This window comes from Camelus ferus, chromosome 14 (assembly GCF_009834535.1).
Source record: "Camelus ferus isolate YT-003-E chromosome 14, BCGSAC_Cfer_1.0, whole genome shotgun sequence".
NCBI classification, from domain to species: Eukaryota; Metazoa; Chordata; class Mammalia; order Artiodactyla; family Camelidae; genus Camelus; species Camelus ferus.
Window position 1 is genome coordinate 21,355,199 of NC_045709.1, and position 20,940 is coordinate 21,376,138.

Consider the following 20,940-nt stretch of genomic DNA (forward strand, 5'->3'; position numbering starts at 1 on the left):
ACATGGAGTGAAATTTTGACAAGGCAAATGTTTGCTAACTCAGTGGGAAATTTTCTACTGAGCTATTACTCTGCAAGGTGAATTTCAGCCTTGTAGGTCTAGACCTCTAATATCCCCTGGCAAAGTAGTAGTTGTAGTCCTGTCAGTTCTGAAGAACCGTTACTGATGTAGATCACATTTCAGAAGTTACCATTATTGGGAAACTAGTTTGTTGGAGAGATATTGACTCAACATTATTTGCTTTATTTTCCTTAGTGGACCTCAGGCAGCATGTTACGTTGCAACATCTAATCTGGATGGAGAGACAAATCTAAAAATACGTCAGGCAAGAATACCTTTTTATGGTTGTTTTTTTTTTAACATTTTTTATTGATTTATAATCATTTTACAATAAGATACCTTTTTAATTTCTGATTTTATACCCGAGTCTACAATGTCAAGTTTTGTCAGGTACCAGTTGTTGTTTTTATGATGAAAATTGTCTTACCATTATTGAATGAATGTAATTTATCCTCATCAGACATTTAAAGAGTACTTTTAAAATAATGAACAGGAACTATGTGAATGTGTCACTCACGACTGCAAGAAAAAATGCGTCCTATAAAATTCAGGTCATAGAGGATAACACACATTTATGCATGTCGTTTTGAGGATATACCTGTTAGTGATTCGGTGATAAAACTGCTGTCGTGGTGAAATACTACAACTAGAGTGAAAAGGGTTATATATGAACTCTGAGTGATCTTATAACTCAATGGAAAAGGACAGTCAATGATGCCAATACCAAAATAACAGGGAGTAAGCAGCATCTCATAGAGACTGTAAAGGATCCATTAGAAAAAGCTTCAGTGAGCAATCACAAACATGCTTGAAACAAATGAAAATATAAAAAGTTTCAGCAGAGAAGCAGAAAGTCTCAGCAAAAAAATAGAAGAAATAAAGAAGAACCAAGTGGAAATTTTAGAACTTAAAAACACAACAACTAAAAAGACCCAAACAACAAACAAACAACAATAACAAAAAAACCCTCGAGGGACAGGCTCAACAGCAGAATAGAAGGGCCAGAGGGAAGAACTGTGAATTGAAAGACAGCACAACAGAAACCACCCAATTTTAACAACAAAGAAAACAGACTGAAAAAAAAAAAATGAACAGAGCCTCGGACACCTGTGGGAATATAACCAAAGGGCTGACATTCATGTCGTCAGAGCCTGGAAGGAGAGGAGACAGAGAAGGAAAGAGTTTCTGCCCAAGAAATAATGGCTAAAACTTAACAAAACTGTATTACATTTCTTTTCTGTTTGTTTTGAGGATGAAAAGACAAATTAAAAACTGGGAGGAAATATTCGCAAATCACATATCTGACAAAGAACTAGCATCTGGAATAAAGGACCATCAAAATTCTACAAAAGGGAAAAAAAAACCCACCAAACAACCTCATTAGAAAATGGGCAAAAGAGACATTTCACAGAAGAGGATATAAAATGGCAAATAAGGTCATGAGAACGCTTGCCACATCATTAGCCATTAGGGAAATGCCATCACTACACATCCATCAGAAATGGCCAGAATTAAAAGTATTTATGACACCAAATGCTGGTGAGGACGTGGGGAGACTGAGTCCCTCATATATTGTGGGTGAGAATATAAAATTGCATGGCCGCTTGGAAAACACGCTGGCAGTTTTGTATAGCTGTCATACGACCTAGCAGTTACACTCCTAGTCATTTATCCCAGAGGAACGAAAACTCATGTTCACACAAAAACACTTATACAAATGTTTATAGCAGTTTTATTAGCAACAGTGAGATCTAGCAGGTACATCATTAGTACTTACTTTGTTTATTGGTTGTATATTTAGCCACCTTACTAAATTCTTACACATTTTTGGCATTTTTAACTCAAGCGTGTAGGGTTTAAGGGCAGAACATCCTTTCTTTAAAATTTGTGTCATTTTTGGTCTTTCCTTCCCAATAATGATAATACCTCGCTCCCCCCACCCTTCAACCCCATCTCATCTCTGGAAGCTCCAGAGCAATTGAAAGTGAACTTGGTGATGGATCCTAGTCCCCTCCTGCTCCAGACTAACACAGAAATAACTTCTGATACTTCATGGTTGATAGTCGTTTTTAATGTTTGTAGTTCTCTCTTATGAAAATTGGGAAGTTTTCTTATGTGGGAAGCTTACTAAGAATTTTTTTTCCTAGAATGCATGTTAAATCTTCTACTAATTTTTTTCAGCATCTATTGATACAATAATGCTTTTTCTCCTTTCATTCATTAGTATATCACTCTTTGTTTTTTGTTTTAAGAACTTTTTTTTGGGGGGTGGGAATTAGGTTTATTTATTTATTTTCTTAATGGAGGAACTGGGGCTTGAACCCAGGACCTCATGCATGCTGAGCAGGCGCTCTACCACTTGAGCTACACCCTCCACCTTAGTATATCACTCTTGAGCATCTGTTTTTGAGTTTGATGCTCATACATGTTTTCCTCTTCTGGGAAATATTTGTTCATGTTGGTTGGTCATTTTTCTTCTGAGACATTTCTATTTTTTATAGATTTATAACATTTCTTCATGCATTTTAAATACTAATTCTTCTATCAGTTATATGTGTTGCAAATGTCTTCTCCCAGGTGGTAACTTGCTTTTATACTTTCTTTGAGGCATCTTTTAACAAACAGAAGTTCATCCCAAACTGTTTCAGTGTAGGTTTCTGAGTGTCAACACTTCTCAGACCTTGTGTGCATGCCTGAGAATATTTGTACTAAACTTTCACATTTATTTGATATTTGGAAAGATGCAGCATTCTAGATTTAAAGGTCTTGTATTTAAATACCTAAAAATAAAATCCTCTGTCTTCCTGTATCTTGTTTTTAAAAACACTAGTGACAGTTTGATTCCTATTCTCTTGAGCATGGTCTGCCTTTTCTCTCTGGAAGGTTGACATCATCTTACTGGAACGAGACATTTTCTAGGCGAGTGGTTCTCAAAGTGTGACCCCCGACACGCAGCACCACCATGTTAAAAATGCAAATTCTGCAGCCCTACCCCAGACCTACTGAATAAGAAAAATCTGTGTTTTAACAAGACCTCCAGGTGAATCTGGTACCCACAAAAGTTTGGGGTCACTGTTCTAGATTCTTGCTACTCCAAGTGTGATGCACATCAACAGCTATGGACGTAAATGCATCAGATGCTACATGGTATTTGGTTATGGTGATTATTCTTTCATAAACGGTACTTCATATAGAGGTGACAAAAACTTAACTTTCGTACCTCTTTTGACCTTATTAAAATTATTTGCAACTTGCTGGTATGCCAAAGTCTTCAAACAAAGTTTATATTAAAATTTGATGGGTATTATTTATTGTCTGGTAAGCACAATACATTTTTAGACACTGTCTTTTCATAATCTTCTTTTATTAACTATTAGAGACATTGAACTTTGCCATTACAATTCTGTTTTCATTTTTTCCTTTGATTTTATTTTGTAGGCTTTGTTGGAAACAGCTGAAATGCAAACAGAAAAGCAATTGTCAAGCCTGTCTGGAAAAATAGAATGTGAAGGACCTAATTGTCATTTCAACAGCTTCACTGGAACCTTGCACCTGAATGGTAGCAGGTATCATCTTTTCCTTCTCGTGTTTTGTGCACTTAATCTTCCCTTGAACTTACAACTTCTGTAGTCACCCTAGGTAAAAGAGATGCTTTTCTCTTTAAAATGTTTTATCAGCGTATCTTTGGAATGATGAGACATGGATGACAAAGCAGTTTTTTCTACTCTCTTTTAGAAATAGATACATTTTTTGAAGACATGTTTGTTTCTATTGCTGTTTGCCCAAAAAGTTGATCTTGACAAAAGGAAATCTATCTATAAGGTGAAAGCTGAGGTTTGTTTTACATTGTAAAAAGAAAAACTTTGGTAGTTTATAAGTGCTCTTTGTTTTTAAATTTTTAGCCCTGTTCCAGTTGGGCCTGAGCAGGTCTTGCTAAGAGGGACACAGCTTAAGAATACTGAGTGGATTCTTGGCATAGTTGTTTACACTGGACTGGAAACCAAATTCATGCAGGTAAAATCATCTATGATGACAAACAGTCTTGCTTTTAGATTATTTCTTCTGCCTTTATGAAATGAGGGGCTTTAGTATTCTCTCGAATTTAGGAAGCTCATGTCTATTAAGCTATTAATAAAATATAGAAATGGTAACTTTAATCTGATAAAGTGTGACTGAAAAGTTAAGAATATGTATTTGCCTATATCCCCCATGATGTACGTTGCATCTCCATGACTTACTCATTTTGTAACTCAGAGTTTGTACCTCTTAATACCCTTCACCTATTTCACTCATCTCCCAACCACCGCCCCCTCTGGCAACCACCTGTTTGTTCTCTGTATCTATGTATCTGTTTCTGTTATATTTGTTCATTTGTTTTGTTTCTTTAGATTCCATGTAGAAGTGAAATCATCAGGCATTTGTCTGTCAGACTTATTTCACTCAGCGTAGTATCCTTCTAGATCCATCCATGTTGTTGTAGCTGTGAGATTTCATTCTTTTTTATGGCTGAGTAATATTTCACTGTGTGTTGAGATACGTATATCACATCTTCTTTATCCATTCATCTATTGATGGGCACTTAGATTGTTTCTTGATCTTGGTGATTATAAATAATGCTGCAGTGAACAAGGGGTTGGAGATGTCTTTTTGAGTTAGTGTTTCTGCATTCTTCAGATAAATACCCAGAAATAGAGTTGCTGGATTGTATGGCAGTTCTAGTTTTAGTTTTCTGAGGGACGTTCATACTGTTTTCCATAGTGGTTGCACCAATTTACATTCCCGTCAGTAATGTACAAGGGATCCTTTTTACCCACATCTTTGCCAGAACTTGTTATTTCCTATCCTTTAATAATAGCAGTTCTGACAGGTGTTATCTCACTGTGGTTTTGATTTGCATTTTTCTGATGATCAGTGATGTTGAGCATCTTTTCATGTGTCTTATTGGCTATCTGTGTGTCTTTTTTTGGAGAAATGTCTATTTAGGTCTTCTGCCCATTTTTTGATTGGGTTGTTTGCTTTTTTTTGATATTGAGTTTGTATGAGCTGTTTGAATATTTTGGAAATTTAAGCCCTTGTCAGTTGCATCATTTGCAAATATTTTCTCCCAATCTGTATGTTGTCTTCATTTTATATATGGTTTCCTTTGCTGTGCAAAAGCTTGTAAGTTTGATCAGATCCCATTTGTTTATTTTTGCTTAGATTTTCTTTGCCTTGGGAGACTGTCCATGGTTTTTAAACTGGAAATAATTCAGTAACTAGAAGTGGTAAAAGCAATAAATTTGTGAGGTTTTTGTTTGTTTGTTTTTGTTTTTGTTTTGCTATTCAGAAGATCACCTAGACTGTCAGATTTACTATATTTGTTTTTTGGGGAACCTCAGACTTTGAGGTAATGGATCTGCTATGCGAATATGTTTTCTATGAATTAGAGAATGACGCTCCAAGAACTGAGGTGGAAAAGCCACGCTCATTAAACCACAGGTATACTTTCAGTCTGTTAGTTATTTGGCAAAAGACATATCCTACTTTTCCTACTTTTCAACTGCTGCAATTTTGACCTCTTCTCACTATAAAAATGGTTCCCACTATAATCCACTTGTTTTGTTTGTTTTTTGTCCTTTCTGGTATGTGGTTGTGTGCTACTGTGCAGAATTCGGTCAAGTCGCTTCTCAAGAGATCCAGCGTTGAGAAGGTGACCAATTTGCAGATCCTGGTGCTGTTCCTGCTGCTCTTGGTCATGTCCTTGGTGAGCTGTGTGGGAGGCATGCTCTGGAAGGACAAGCATGGAGTGGACATCTGGTACATCGTGAAGAAGGGTAAGCACCAGAGCATGGCAGGAAGCTGCCGTTTCTGGAAGTTGTGCTGCTTTGGAAAGTGACTTCAAAGTCTCCCCATGTATTTATTTATTGTTCTAACTGATGTGTGGTGGCTTTGTTTTGTTTGTTTGTTTTAGAAACTGAGGATTAACGAGTTTTAGAAATAGAACGTTTCCTTCTTAAAATTTTTTTTTAATAGATTGTCCTGACCATTTCGTATAATCCTGGCATTTCGGGATAAAGCAGAGAGAAGAATCAGGGCAGAGGCATGAGACTGTGGCTCAGACAGATGAGGGCCACGTCTTTGATTCTTAGTCACCAGAAGATTTTGGACAAGGTTTTTTACTTCTCTGCGCATTATTTCCCTCATTTGAAAATGGGGATAATATCTGCCTCCTTGGATCAGTACAGCACTTCATGTACAATGAATAGTGCAAGGAAATGAGGACAAGGAGCACTGAGAGGGATTCAGAGGCTCGAGTGTCCTGTCATAAGAGGTTTAAAGGTATTTGGCATTAAAAGTTCAGCATTTTTCTTTGCTTTATTTGTGTCTTTCCGTGTTTTCAAAGTAAGCCATCACACATCTTTCCGCCCTTCCTAATCTATCACTGCTCTAACTTCCCTTGAGAGGATCTGTTTGAGAGCATTTTAGGAATTAAGAAACTAAGGTATAGACTCTGTAAATTGGACCAAAAATAAAGGATTCATTCTTACACAGTCTGGGTTTCTAGATGTTACTAGTCTGGTTTTGATTTCGAGCTTCTAGATTTTAGAAGAGCTTTAAAAAGTAATCTCATTTTAAATTTTCTTGTTTAATTTGCTCTACTCCAAGAGGGTGCATGCATATTATTTGGAAGCAGACATAAAAACTCACAAAAGTCACGGATATTTTGGTGTCTATAAAATGTGTCAAGTTCTGCATGTCCTACAAATGCCCTTCTCTTCCCTTGTTGATCAGACTTCTTGAAAGAAGAGGCAACCCACACTGTTGCCATTTCCTCACCTCCCGGTCGCTCTTGGGCCCGTTTCAACCTGTTGTCCACTTCAACCGCTCTGCTGAAGTAATTGCTCCACATCTGGGGTAAATTCCCAGTTACTAAACCCAGTGGTCATTTTTAAAGTCACGATCTTACGGGATTTCTGCCGCTCACTTCCGATTTTTTTTTGAAACCCGTTTTTCCCCTATTTGATTCATAGAAACCTTGATCTACCTTTTAATTGCTAGTGTTTTCCAGGATCCTGGGGCCATCAGGAATTCCTCAACTTGAGCCCGTAAATCCTCGAAATTTTGTGGAATTTTGTTCATAGGTGTGCGTGTAATTTTCTTTTCTGCAGGAGCAGCTTCATCAGCTTCTGAGGGGCGGTTAACTGTCTTACCCAAGACAACCCTTCAAGAGCACTCACTCCCTCTAATAACTTGAGCTCTCACCCACCCTGCGATGTCGTCTGCGTGCTCACCTCCAGCTCAGCTTTCCTTGTGAATTATTGAGTCATTGTTGCCCGGACATCGTTCTCCAAATGTCCTCGAGGCTTCTTACCTTAGCACGTACAAAACTAAGTTCATCTTTTCCCCTCAAACCAGTGTCTCTTTTCAGTGTTCTCCGTGTAAATGGTGGTACCACATCCAACCATCTCCAAGCTGGAAACATAAAGGTCATTCTTACCTCCTTCTCAGTTTCCACCTCTCCTCCCCACATCCGCCCCGTGGCCTTCATCATCCGGTCAGTCCCGGAGTCTCACTGCTTCTGCCTTTCCAGCATCTTCTCTGTAGGCACTCTCCTCTCCATCCTTGGACCACCACCACGGTTTCCTAACTGGTTGCCAAGCCCTCAGTCAAGTTCTACTCAAATTCATCCTTCACACAGTTTCCAGAAGGATGCGTATAAAAAGCAGGTACGAATGTGTCCAGTAGACTCAGTGATGTCACTGAGCCTGCGCTAGGGTGGCAAGTTGCCGTCTGATGGCCCACTGCTTGTCTTTGTGAATGAAGCTTTACTGGAGCACAAGCATGCTATGTTTATTCATTTATGAGTTGTTGTTGCATTTTCATGCTACAGCAGCAGAACGGAGTAGTTGCAACAGGACTGCAGGGTCTGCAAAGGCTGAATATTTACCCGCCAGCTGTCAGAGGAAGTGTTTCCCTGACTCCTGGCCTGTGGGGTCAGGATAAACCTCCTTTCGCGTGGCTTCTCAGGACTGTTATGACCTGACCCCTGTCTCCTGACACCTCACCGCTTCTCCTTAGCGCTTCGTCTTTACTCTCAGAGGACTGCTTTTGTCTTTCTCATGATGCTTCTGTCCACCAGCTGCTCCATCATCTCCAGGCCTGTGGTCCGGGGCTCCTTCTGTGCACCTGGATGCCTGCCTCGTCTCATTTCAGACTGAGATGAACATTATCTTCTCTGGTAGCAGCAACTGTGTCTTACCTGCCCCCTCCTTTGACCAGTTAGGAGCCCTCTTTGGGTTCTGTAATGATATTCTTAATAGATATCACTCCGTTTCCATATTTTATAATTATCGTTCCCCTCTCCCACACCCCTGCTAGGTTGTGAATTTTCGAGGTCAGGAATCATTATATCTTTCACTCCAAGAGCAGTGCCTTTTTGTAATAGGAACTCAGTAGTTAATTGATTCACTAAACTAAATAATTTTAGAGTTAAACAGAATTTCATAGTTTTCTAGTCTAAATCCTTCTTTTATAAAAATGAAACAGTCTATGTGTTTACCGAAAAGCACAGAGGAAGTTGGTGGCGTATTTGGAATAAGAACCCATAATTGGGTCCTGACTACATTTCTCTGCCCAGAATATTCTAATCCAAGAGAAGAGAAAGATACTGAGTAGTTAAAGTTATAATTGCATTTTTAGTAACTATTACCTTTAGCAGAGCTCTAAAGATTTTGTCTCTGTTTCTGTCCATAAAGTTGTCATAGTGATACCTGTCTCTGATTTTCTTAAGAGAATGATTTATGACCATAAAGTAATGCGGTAAGTGTAAAGGTATAATTCTGACAAATAAGGAAAGATTAGTCAACTCAAGGTGGTAAGAATTTGAATGTATGTGATGGTTAATTGAACTTGACATTTAGGTTGATGAAATTTAGAAACCTAGATTTAGCGTCTAAATTACAAGTATGCACTCATGTAGAAAAATGAGTATAAAATTCTAACTTACAATTAAAATTATTTAACTTTGTCTGTATTTGTACTGATTTGTGTTTAATTACTCTGATCTTGTTTACAACTTACTTCTCATATAGTGCTCTTCAGTTACATAACCCTTCCTCCCATAACTCAACTATGTACGTTTTATATGTAAGACTGAGTTGCAAGTTTCCAGAAAGATGCATGTAAGGCGATGTGTATGTATCTCTTCTCTCCTGAGCACTTTCTAGATATTTTAAAGTAAATTTCCGTGAAATTAGGTTCAATTCTTATTGGAATATTAGTCTCTCAAACACACTGTCCCTTTGAAAATGGGCACATCGCTAGGTTTTACAAAGCATCATATTCATTTTTTTGAGGGGGGCATGCTTTTCCTTCTTTCTCTGAGTTTTAAAAATCATTATAGTGGTTATCTCTTTGGCTTCAGACATACTGTTTCTTCCACCTAAAAAGTCCTCCTCACCCCCTTCTCCTTATCCCCTGCATTTATCAAATTCCCTTCTTCAGTTCTTTGCTCACCAGCTTCTCCGAGACCCCTTCCTGGCCCCGCACCTGTGTTGCTGCTGCTGCGCTGGGCGTTCAGCACAGCGCGGAGCTCACTCGCTGCAGCTGCTCCTGACTCCTCCAGCTTCCTCCAGCCGCACCGAGGTTCCCTGAGGGCAGGATCTATGCCCTGTTAGATTGTAGCTCGATGCTTCCCGCACACCCTCTTACATGGTTGGTTGGTGCTTGACTAATATTTTAAAAACCATTTTACATCTGTGTCCACTTCATCATACTTTTAATAATAATGTTCATGGAGAAGAATTCTGCAATTTTAAACCGTAATCCTGCAAGCAGAGATGAATAAAGATGTCGCCTGAAGCCGTGATGGGGTTCCTCTGATTTTCTTCCACAGAGCACAACACCCACAGCTTTGGGTTTGACATTTTGATGTTCATCATCTTGTACCACAACCTCATCCCCATCAGTCTGCTCGTCACTCTGGAAATTGTGAAATACATTCAGGCCCTGTTTATAAACTGGGTGAGTATTAAAATCAGGACTTAAAAAAACTCTCTCGAGCTATGGCTTTGGTTATAAGAATCAACGTGACTGATTCTTACGATGGAGCCAATGCAGCTGATGGGCCAGCCATGCCTTCGACAGGAGAGCCCAGCACTGGTGTGGAGCCAGGCAGCAGTGCCTGGGCTTCTCTGTGTCAGTCTAGATAGAGGACGTCATTTTCTTCATATATTTTTTCTAGCTGATAGGAAATATTTAGGAGTGGCTTAGTGGCAAGTGTAGAGAAAAGGTTATCCATTAACATTTAAGATACTCGCAAAGGGGAGAGGTCAGTAGACTTACAAGAGGTTTACAGATCTTGGCAAGAGTGGCAGCGACAAAGCCATCCCAGAATCCCTGCGTGGTGACTGAGGTTAATACTCTCTAAGTTGTGACTGAATGAATTTCCTGGTTTGAGTGTGGGATTACAACTTTTAGTTGTATTGTAAAATAGTGTTCTGTGCAATAAAATTCTTGTTAGATGTCACATTAACACGGTCCTCCTAGTAGACCATGAATTACCATCATTTGAAGGGAAATAGTATCTTGGCAACCACAACGTTAGACAAAGTGCTTTCAAATGTGTTCTTAGTTACTTTTTGTAGTAGCTCTCTGAGCAGTGCTGTGAGGTCCTGTTGCTCCCATTTGGTGGATGCTGTAGCTGAGACACACTCAAGGCGACACAGCGTGTCTGAGGCAGAGCGGGGATTTGACAGCCACGTCTTCCAATCACCACCCCCTTGCCATTTGTTTCTACGTGGCGTTGCCTCTCCTAATTCAACTCTGCCAGCTACGTGAGAAATTAGCACGTGTCGTCCAAAACCAGGAGTTCTAGACTCTCCGGTGTGCCTTTTTCTAAATGTCAGGTGTGTGGGGGATCAGTGGCAGTACAGCCTTCCTGCAGAAGTTTGGAGCCTGGTTCTGACTGTGTGGCTTGGCTGTTTTGTTTGTTTCCTGCAGGATGAAGACATGCACTATAAGGCCAATAATGTGTACGCCATGGCCAGAACATCCAATCTTAATGAAGAGCTTGGGCAGGTGAGGGCCCCAAAGGGCCTCCTGTCAGTGCGACAGGTGCTTCAGAGGAGATGGGTCTAGGGAGAGCTTCTGCAGAGTGAAAGGGCCAAATTTGGCCATGGGCTGTAGTTAATCTGACGTCCACATGGAGCTTCAGGAGTACAACTTGTTCAAAAGATTGATAGTGTTGCATCATGGGTTGCAAGTAGAACAGACAATACAGACCATTATGTGCTTGTGAAGGGTGGACAAGCTGGAGGGACAGGTAGGAAAAGCTTCCATAAGGCAGATGAGCCCCTAGGGAAGCATCTGGAGACTGCTGCACGGTTTCACACCTGCCAAACTCACGCTGCCCACAGCTGCCAGTAGGGAAGCAACAGAGCTTCCAGTACCTCCCAGAAATTTCCTCTCAATGGTAGAATCTAGCCTGCTGCCCAGAGATTGGTAGACATGCAGCCTCCTGCCTCTGGTCCCTGCCATACAACAGAAAGAGGCAGGGATCGATGCCTGGTTACCCACAGACAGATGCTGGCGATCTTTTAAATGACAGTGGCTCCTGCCTTTTATTATCACTTTTTGGTGACTTTATTTAACAAGTAGTTAGTCAGTATCCATTTCTTCTTTCCAAATAATACAGAGATCTTTAAACTGTTTAATTGCATATTGCTTTGCATTATTTGTTGAACAGAAATGGTCACCTGCGGAACTTCCGCTTGTCTTTGAAATGAGTGTTACGCTTGTGATAACGATTACAGTGACTTCGAGTCTGGTTTTCTTTTCCATCTAAGATATACATATATATCAGCATACCAGTCTTTATCTACTTAATGTTCTCTAGATACTTTTAATGAGACTTCTTGTGGGAGGAAAATGGACTCGAATTTCTGAATTTTTTAGGTTTGATGACTTGAAGTTTACTTTGCGTATTACCACAGAATTTCACCTCCAGTGTAGTGCAAAGAGCACAGCCTCTGAAAGAAGTATAAAATTAAAGATAGAATTCTTGTAGACTGAGCATCTTGCTTTCTAGAAATTCACATTATTTGAGGATTTAAAGAGAAAGAATGCCATCCTATCTTTTTTCTCTAAATATATTTTAAATTTATTTTGTTTATCATGTTAATTTTTTCTTTGTTTAGTTAAATTTAAAATGTCTTTCTTCTTTGTGTAGGTGAAGTACTTATTTTCTGATAAAACAGGAACCCTTACTTGCAATATTATGACATTAAAGAAGTGCACCATTGCCGGTATAACTTACGGGTAAGTGTTTTATCGCCCTGGTCTGTTGGAAATTCTCATGTTTTGTTCCTTAACAAAATTAATTAGCCTTTATTTACTGCAGAACATATCTGAACTCCTAGTTACTATAGCTATGGCTGAATGAGGTTGCAACTTAATATACCTTCGATGAAAACTTGCAGGTTTTTAAAAAATATGATTTACATCTACTTTTATACATGATTCAAATTCCTTAAGAGTTTTACATTTATAGTCTTGTAATAAGTCATATTTCCTTTCTCATTTTCCCTTAGAGATCAGTCAAGCAGAAGTGATGCTGGTGGAAGAAAGTTAAGGTAACTAGAGAACATTCTTTCCTGGCTTGCCAGTGTTTTTTCCCTTGCAGCAGGCTTTTTATCAGTACCAAAGCTCTGAGGTACGATAACACAGCCCCCCTTGTCCAGACTTCCAGTGGCAGTTCCTGGGGAGTTCCCCTGCTTAGATCTTTCCCATCTGATAGTCAAAGAACCCAAAACCTAGACTTCAATTGGTTGCTTTGGTGGCAATTCACTCTGCCTCAAACTCTGCATAACTATACAGTTTTCTAGGCATTTTCCAATGCATTTGGCAGCTTGAGGCCTGGTCGGATATATAATTTAACAGAACTCGAAGTATTTACTAGTTCTAAGTGTGACTTAATGAAAACAGAAGATGGGGCTGTGTTCTGTTTAGAGCTGTTTGATAACTGATGGTCACCAGGAACTTTTAGTTAAAACAAATCTTATGTGTTCTTCCTCAGTCAGTCAGCCTGCTCTGTCACAGAGGCCTATGAGTTCAACGACCCGACACTGCTGCGGAACTTGAAGAACAACCACGTAAGTCTGCTGCTTTCACTCCACGCCGACAGGGCAATGCTGTGTAACTTTGAAACGTACATATCGTTTCCCAAAAGGTGTAATTTTCTGAGCACAGGAAGAGAGAAAGAGTCTCGAAATTTTTTTGGTGATAATACAGTGAGCAAGGGATTTTACACCAATATTATGAGCTGAGTGCTGAGCTCATAATACGGTTCCTCACGGGGAACAGACGCTCCAAGAGGGCAGAGCCATCGTGTTCCCTGGGGTCTCCCCAGCCCCCTGCACTGTCTCCGACTCAGTACCCGCTCCACAAACACATTTTGGAGGCATGATCTGGTTTTCAGCTGGAGCCTGACTCTGTGTGTACCTGAAGTGAAACCTCAGTTGGCGCTGACTGCAGGCTGTGCGTGACTCATGTGAGATGGCGGTCAGAAGGGACTCACCAGCTCTGTCCCTTTTTTGCAGCCCACGAAAGCCTGTATAAAGGAGTTTCTTACTCTGCTCTGCGTGTGCCACACTGTTGTTCCCAAGAGAGATGGGAATAACATAAACTACCAGGCTTCCTCCCCAGGTAGGTGCTGCGCACTCAGGACGCCCGCGGGTGATGCGCCTGCAGGGCAGGGGATGCCATCGCTGACCTCCTGCTGGCTCCTGCCCTTCTCCTTCTCTGAAATTCTGACAGTTCGAGGTATTCATGGTACCTGCAGCTCTGGGCCACTCTGCAGCTCTGGGGCTCCCCCTCTCCACACATCCAAAAACTGCCACAAGAAGGCTGGCAGGGGGCGGTCTGGGCACAGGGGTTATAATCAGTCACAAGGCAACATTTTATGGAGATGCTACTAATGGCTTGGAGAACAAACAAGACCGTAATGAGCACTGAGAAAGTATTTCACTTCCAGGCTGAGGGATTTATCTTAGTTCCACCAAAAGAGGCCCTGCTTAATGAAATTTCCCCTTCCATGAACACTGTCTGGTGCCTAGAAGCACAGATAAGTGATCAACAAAGCCAAGTTGTGAAGACTGACATGATATTTTCGTGCTGGAGAATAGAAATCTACATTAAGTTAAATTCAGCGTCAACGCGTTTGCTCAATCTCCATTAATACAGACTTTTTATTGGCAGATGAAGCAGCTTTAGTGAAAGGGGCAAAGAAACTTGGCTTTGTTTTCACTACAAGAACGCCATACTCTGTCACCATTGAAGCTGTGAGTAGCATCCTGTATGCTTCCCAGCAGGTTATATGCACCTGCTCTTCCAGAGAAACACATGTAAACAGTGGTTCAGAGTAGGAGCTCTTGGGGTGGGGGGGTAGAGCTCAGTGGTAGAGCGCATGCTTAGCATGCATAAGGTCCTGGGTTCAATCCCCAGTACCTCCAAATAAATAAATAAACTTAATGCCCCCTGCAAAAAAACTCACCCCAAAACAGAGTAGAAGCTGTGGAGTCCACTGCCCGGGATTCCCACCTGGCCCCATACCTTCCCAGCCATTGTTCTGGGGCAGGTTCTTTAACTTCTCTGTATTTGCCCCGGTTTTCTCATCACGCATATTATAGGGTCCTTGTGAATATTAAATGAGTTAATACAGGTAAAGTATTTGAGATTAGTGCTTGGTGCAGAGAAAGTGCTCAGTAAAAGTGAGCTATTCCAAAGAGTTAGAATCATTAGATCTTCAAGATATACAGGATTTTTTTTCCTATGAAGAATCAAAATGTTTCAGACTACTCTTTGGTCAGCTCTGTTCTGTTGATTTATTCATGTTATATATATATATTTCCTTGTTTTTTCTTGATGACCACTAACCACAAGCCTTTGATATTATGGGAGAAAAAATTGAAGCAATGTAAACATGGTGGCCAATGCACTTTTTCCCCCTAGTCATAGTGCAATGGCTAGGTGTGTTTACTCGGCACTGTGTCCTTGCTAGAATGGACTGATGAATTCTTCTTTATAGCACATAGATGATTCTCAAATTATTTGAACTTCTACAGTCCTGTACTGGTAAAGCTGGGAGCTGGTAGATTCAGAGACAAATTGATCATGGTTACAGAAAGCTAAGCGGCTGTAACAGGAAAAGTTTAGAAAAGAATGCGTGTTTCATTGATACATCTTATAGCATGCCACCTCTTTCTATGTTTATCTCTTCAAATTATCTAGTCATTAAGAATTCTGTTTGATCTGTGCAATTTTATTAGAAGATTTATTTGCTCTCCCATTTCTGTCTGATGATTGTCTCATTTACTCCATGTAACTTTACAACAGGAGTGTGTTTATACAGTGTTTCTATTAGTACTGATTTTAGATTGAGAAGAGAGGTGTTTCAGGCTCAAATTGTCACTATTAGAAGCACTTTTGCTAATATTGCCCAGGTTGTAAGCAATGTTCTTACCAGCGGAGGGCACCAGCATCTCATCAGACGTGCAGGAGGCTCTTTATTTTGAAAAAGATGTGTATTTGGCGGGGTAAACCTTGTATGTGATTGGGAGAGTGAGTTATTTTGCAAGATGAATACTTTCATCCCCAGGTAAGAGCATGTTGTCTTATCTTCCTGTAGATGGGAGAAGAATTCACGTTTGAAATTCTTAACGTCCTGGAGTTTTCTAGGTAAGCTGCCTGTGTTTACCAGGGCTCTTTCTGTGACTATTCAATTGAGATTTGGCAGTGTGTGTGTGTGAATCAAAAGCTTAACACAGAATCATGAAATTCTGGTTAGCTTCTACCCACCCTTTAACGTCTGCTCAGTTCTCTCTTCTTGGCCCCATTAACGCAAATTCCCTCTTGTAGTTGGTTTGGTTTCTCAACCTCTTCTTTCTAGCACTTGTCACAGTCAGAGCTGCGATTTTAAACCTGGGTTATTACTTAATGACTGTATTGCCAACTAGACCGTAAGTTCCAGGAGGGTAGGAGTCACCTCTTTGGGGGGGCTGGTATCCAGGAAGTGCTCAATAAATATTTGATGAATGGATGTGTTAAAAAGCAAAATTCAACTGAGTAAATTGTGAAGATCTCATTGGCTTTACTCAGTGATTCATGAGCTGGGCAGCGTCCCATCCAGCAGAGACAAAGGAGCTCTGAGGAGCTGAACAAAGTGGACGACGTTCATAGGTGACAGGGGTGGGGCACGGAGGCTATAGCAGAGTGGATCGTTTGGGGCAAGGTCCCCTTCCTTTGGGGGACTGCAGTGGTCTGTCACTCATGTCTCCTCATCAGTGCTGACCAGGCAATTCCAGACTGACTGGCTAAGGTTGCATTCCTGGGGAGGCTGTAATTGCAATTCGGTTAGGCATTAAGTCTCAGGCTGGGGACTTGTGCTGAGCATAAGTGACTCCATTTTGGGCCTATTGTCTCTTTTTTAACAAACGGATATTGAATATTATCTTCACAAATAAATCAAAAACTGTTTCTTCAAAAGTAGTGAAGTAATTGAAATTTTCCCTCAAAGGGAACAGCGTGCCTCCAAATGCCTCTCCTCTTACACTCCAGCAGCCATGGCCTGATGCCCCAGAGCGTGTTGTGAGGAAGTGGGTGATGGTTTTATTGCCATTGGAGTTTCCTCCTGACTCATGAAGTCATATCTCTTGGGCCATCAGACCATTTCTAATGTGGAATCTGAAAAATTAGAAAAGGAAACAAGTAAATCATTTGCTCTTCCCAAAGGTAGATGGTTTTTCAGATCACGTCTTTAAAGCCTTGTTTCCCAGTGACAGTTAAAAAAAAAGTTTTAAACCTCAGAAAAGTTGCTGTTAACTCCTTTCTCTAGGAAAGCTTTTTATAAAAACTTTATTGCAAGGAAATACATCTCAATAATCAGTCTAGCTTTCTCCCTTCTTCATATTTGACTACTGCTACCATGAGAGCAGTCATTTCCTGTCATGAACATGTGTGCTCCTAGCTAGGTGACACTTAAAAAACTTAATGGCCCTGAGTAGTGTTCCAACAGCTTTCTCAACATTTAAGACAATTGCTAATCCTTTACCCCTGTTGGAAAGTACAGCTCTAGCTCACGTGTTCTGCTTGGAGGCCAGGAGCTTTGGTGTAGCCTGTTCAGAGTGCGACGGGGCCAGGGGAAGCCTGTGTGTTAAGCAGGCACGGCTTGGGCTCCCCGGGAGGTGGGAGGTGCCTGGGCGTCTCTCACCACTTCTGGTGACTTGCTGGGCTTGGTGGCCTGGCGGAGTTGTTATCTTGCTGGCTAATTCTTTACTCAGTGGCTTTATCGACTGGAGCCAGAGAAGGCGGAAGGGGAGAAAGGTTGGTGACAAGCGTGGGTGCACGTGGAGAGGAGGGGAGTGGGTGGAGAAGCACCGGCGACGCAGAAGGGACAAGGAGCACTTGTGCGCGTGGTCGTGATTCTGTGACCTTCCCCGTCTCCTAACCTCTCTGCGCTGCAGTTTCTTGGTCTATAAATTGGGGATAGAGATGGTGTCCTCCTCACAGGACTGTTGTGAAGATTAGATCGCAGTGCCTGGCACGTAAAAAATACTGATACAGCATTTGGTATGCGTGTGTAGTATCATTACTGTCACTTTAGCTGGAACACTCTTTTCTGAGGCTTAAGCGTTTGGATTTCACTAGGGGCTTCCCCTGCCTGGAGGAGACCCTTCTCCTCTCCTTCAGCAATCACGTCTCTGAGCCTCTTACTTTTGTTCCAAGCTTCAACCTCCTTTTCTTGATCAGTCTTATGCCTGAGGGAAAATAAAATTCTCTTTGTTGGAAGAGCTTGAAAACGTGGAATGACCGAGAGCCCAACTGGTCTGCTGGACACGAACAAAGCAGTCCCCTGAGGTAGCTGCTGGTCGCTCCTTTTGAAAGACATGCAGCTGGAGCTCAACTCAAAGGACCTTCCCATTGTCACTGAGCAAATGAGCGGCAGAGTCAGGATTCAAATCCAGGTCTGTCTGGTTCCAAAGCCCTGGTATTTGCAACCAGCCTGTGCTTCCAGAGGTGAAAGAAGTTAGAGGATGAAAAAAATACGTATTTTCGTCTTCACGGGGTGGACTGCAGTCTACGCAGCTACAAATACTTTTGTAGCCACATGCCAGTCACTGTCCTAGGACTAGAGTGGCCGTGACGACCGCCTGCTTGTGGAGCCCTTGACTCTGGTAAATGAACAGGATAATTTCAAGTCGTGACGAGTGCTGTAAGCATATTAAACAGTCTGATCTGATGGAGACGGACCGTGGTGCTCCTTGTGGCGGAGGTCACCTCAGAGGGAGGCGCCAAGGGAGCCTTTGTGAGGAGATGGGACTTGGGCTGGTGGTTGAAAGATGAGAGGAGGGTTAGGAGTCGGAGAATGCCATGATGAGAAGGAAGGACCATCTCGGCCAGTTTACTTTGGCGGTGTGTGGGGTAGGTGGAGAGAGGAGTTCTTCAAGCCGATTTGGGCTGCTAAACCAGGAATAAAAGCAATGAGTCTATGTTCTATCTACGACTGTAAAAACAAACAAATAAAAAAAAACCCATGCAAAAATCCCAAGGACTTTGAGACAGAAATCCATATTTTAAAACCTCTGGCATCTACTGAGCCAGAAATTTAACATCTCTGTGCAGCACAGTGGACAGGAAGGTCTACTTGATAAACATGGTGTGAAATCTGAATAATACACAGACCCAGGGCTGCTCTCCTCTTCCCTCAGCAGTTTTAAACAATTATATTAAATACATTACATGTATATATAATGTACATATTATATTATCAGTAATATACATTATGTATGATACATAAGAAAGGTGTATTACTATATCTGTGTTATGTACTATACTATAGTAGTACATATCAATGTAAATATCGCATTACATATATAAATAGTATATATTATCTATTATATATATTTGTGTCAGTAAATTTCCATGGAAGAAAAGAATAGTAGTAGCAGGAGGTGGAGATTTATAATTAGAATGTCCGTTAAAGGAAACAGGTAAAGAAAAAAAGACATGGAAACTGGCAAGAAACATGCCGGCCTTTTCACTACAGGGCAGCCGAGGACGCTAAGTCTTAGAATTCTTTTGACTTGGATTTTTTTGTGTGGGTGTTAGCGCCATGTACTGAGGAAAATAGATACTAATGATACTTTCAATATTGTTTTAGTAATAGAAAGAGGATGTCTATAATTGTCCGAACTCCTACAGGACAGGTCCGGCTCTACTGCAAAGGGGCTGTAAGTACTGGGCTCCGTCCTTCACGCGACTCCTCTCTTTTTACCACAGGAACAGGAAGGAAGCCCTTCACAACTTCACCATATCTTTAAGTGTTGTTACTCTGTATATGCTGTAGTCACTGGTTGCTGGAAGCATTACCGAAGATTGAAAAGCCTATCTCAAACCCAAGCAGCCAAAAACATCCCCCGCAGCCGAGCGCACTGAATTCTGTGGTCACTCACACAGTGTTTATATCAGTGAAAACCTGCTGTCACTCAGCTGTTTTTATGAGAACCAATGATTAGATGACTGATGCTAAGGGTTTATAGCTAAGGGAATTTTGATCCCAGTTCTGAGCCCAAAGTGCTGGGATTTGGTGTCTCAGGAATTTGATTTACCTCCATAAATCTCTTCTTTTGAAGCACTTAGATATTTGTTCACTGCCATTTGTACTTTAAACTTTGCTTTTTATTGAAGTGTAGTTGATTTACAATGTTAGTTTCAGGTCTACAGCAAAGTGATTCAGTTATACATGTACATACATACATGTATTTTCTATTATATCATATGTACTTAAAAAAAAAACCCAGCTTTATTGAGGTAAAATTGACATAAAATAAACTGCATATATTTAAAATGTACATTTTGGTAAGTTTGCACACTGATCTGCTTTCTGTCATTATAGATTCGTTTATATTTATTAAAGTTTTATATAAAGTCATATAGTCCGACTATGTGACTTTTTGTCTGTTTTTTCACTCATAATTATTTTTAAATTCATTCATGTTGGAGCTTGTATCAATAGTTCATTTCTTTGCATTGCTGAGTAGATTCCATTGAGTGGGTATACCAGCACTCGCTTATCCTTCCATCTGTTGATGAACGTTTTGTTTCAGTTTTGGCTACTACAAACAATGCTCCCATGAACATTGTGTGCAAGGCTTTGAATGAATATATGGTTTCATCTCTCTTTGGTAAACATCTAGGGGTAAAATTCCTGGATCACAGAGTAGGCGTATTTTAACTTCTTAAGAAACCACCAAACTGTGATTACCAGCAATTGTCACCAACACTTGGCATGGTTAGTCTTTTTAATTTTGCCATTCTAATAGGTGTGTATCTCATTGTGAATTTAACTTACATGACCATGCTGACTAGTGGTAGCAAACATCTTTTGATGTGTTTATTTGCTATCTGTGATGGGGGTTCCCAAGACCACCCCTATGCTTTTAGTGAATCTCTAAAAGGATTCATGGGACTCAGCACATGGTTGTACTCATGACTAAGATTTATTATGGTAATAAGGGTATACAGCCAGACCACAAAGTAGAAAGACATAGGCAGTGTCTGGATGAATCCCATGGGAGTCACACAGGGAATGTTTTGATGGGTTTAGAGAATTGTTTACCAGCCAAGGGCCAACCTTGTAAATAGGTCTTTCTAAAGATAGCAGTCTTTGACCTGGTATGTCAGCTCTTTTCTACACACCATCCACTTATCTTCCTTGTTAAAATGTCTCTTTAAATATTTGGCCCCCGATTTTTAAAATAATTGTTTGTTTTTCTTATTGAGTTTTGAGAGTTCTTTATTTATTTTGAATACAAGTCCTTTCTCAGATAGATAATTTGCAAATAC

At 40.7% G+C, this 20,940-nt stretch overlaps 1 protein-coding gene across 1 annotated transcript in view; it reads left to right on the plus strand.

Annotated features, from left to right (window-relative positions):
- LOC102506116 (phospholipid-transporting ATPase IB) overlaps positions 1–20,940 on the plus strand; it is a 105,382-nt gene that overhangs the window by 17,418 nt on the left and 67,024 nt on the right. Inside the window, exons 8-20 of the mRNA XM_032496424.1 lie at positions 256–325; positions 3,499–3,626; positions 3,963–4,074; positions 5,708–5,873; positions 9,935–10,062; positions 11,041–11,118; positions 12,269–12,357; positions 12,630–12,671; positions 13,115–13,190; positions 13,638–13,743; positions 14,296–14,378; positions 15,725–15,774; positions 19,256–19,325. Coding sequence (XP_032352315.1) covers positions 256–325; positions 3,499–3,626; positions 3,963–4,074; positions 5,708–5,873; positions 9,935–10,062; positions 11,041–11,118; positions 12,269–12,357; positions 12,630–12,671; positions 13,115–13,190; positions 13,638–13,743; positions 14,296–14,378; positions 15,725–15,774; positions 19,256–19,325 — 1,198 coding nt within the window. The remainder of the gene's footprint in view (positions 1–255; positions 326–3,498; positions 3,627–3,962; positions 4,075–5,707; positions 5,874–9,934; positions 10,063–11,040; positions 11,119–12,268; positions 12,358–12,629; positions 12,672–13,114; positions 13,191–13,637; positions 13,744–14,295; positions 14,379–15,724; positions 15,775–19,255; positions 19,326–20,940) is intronic.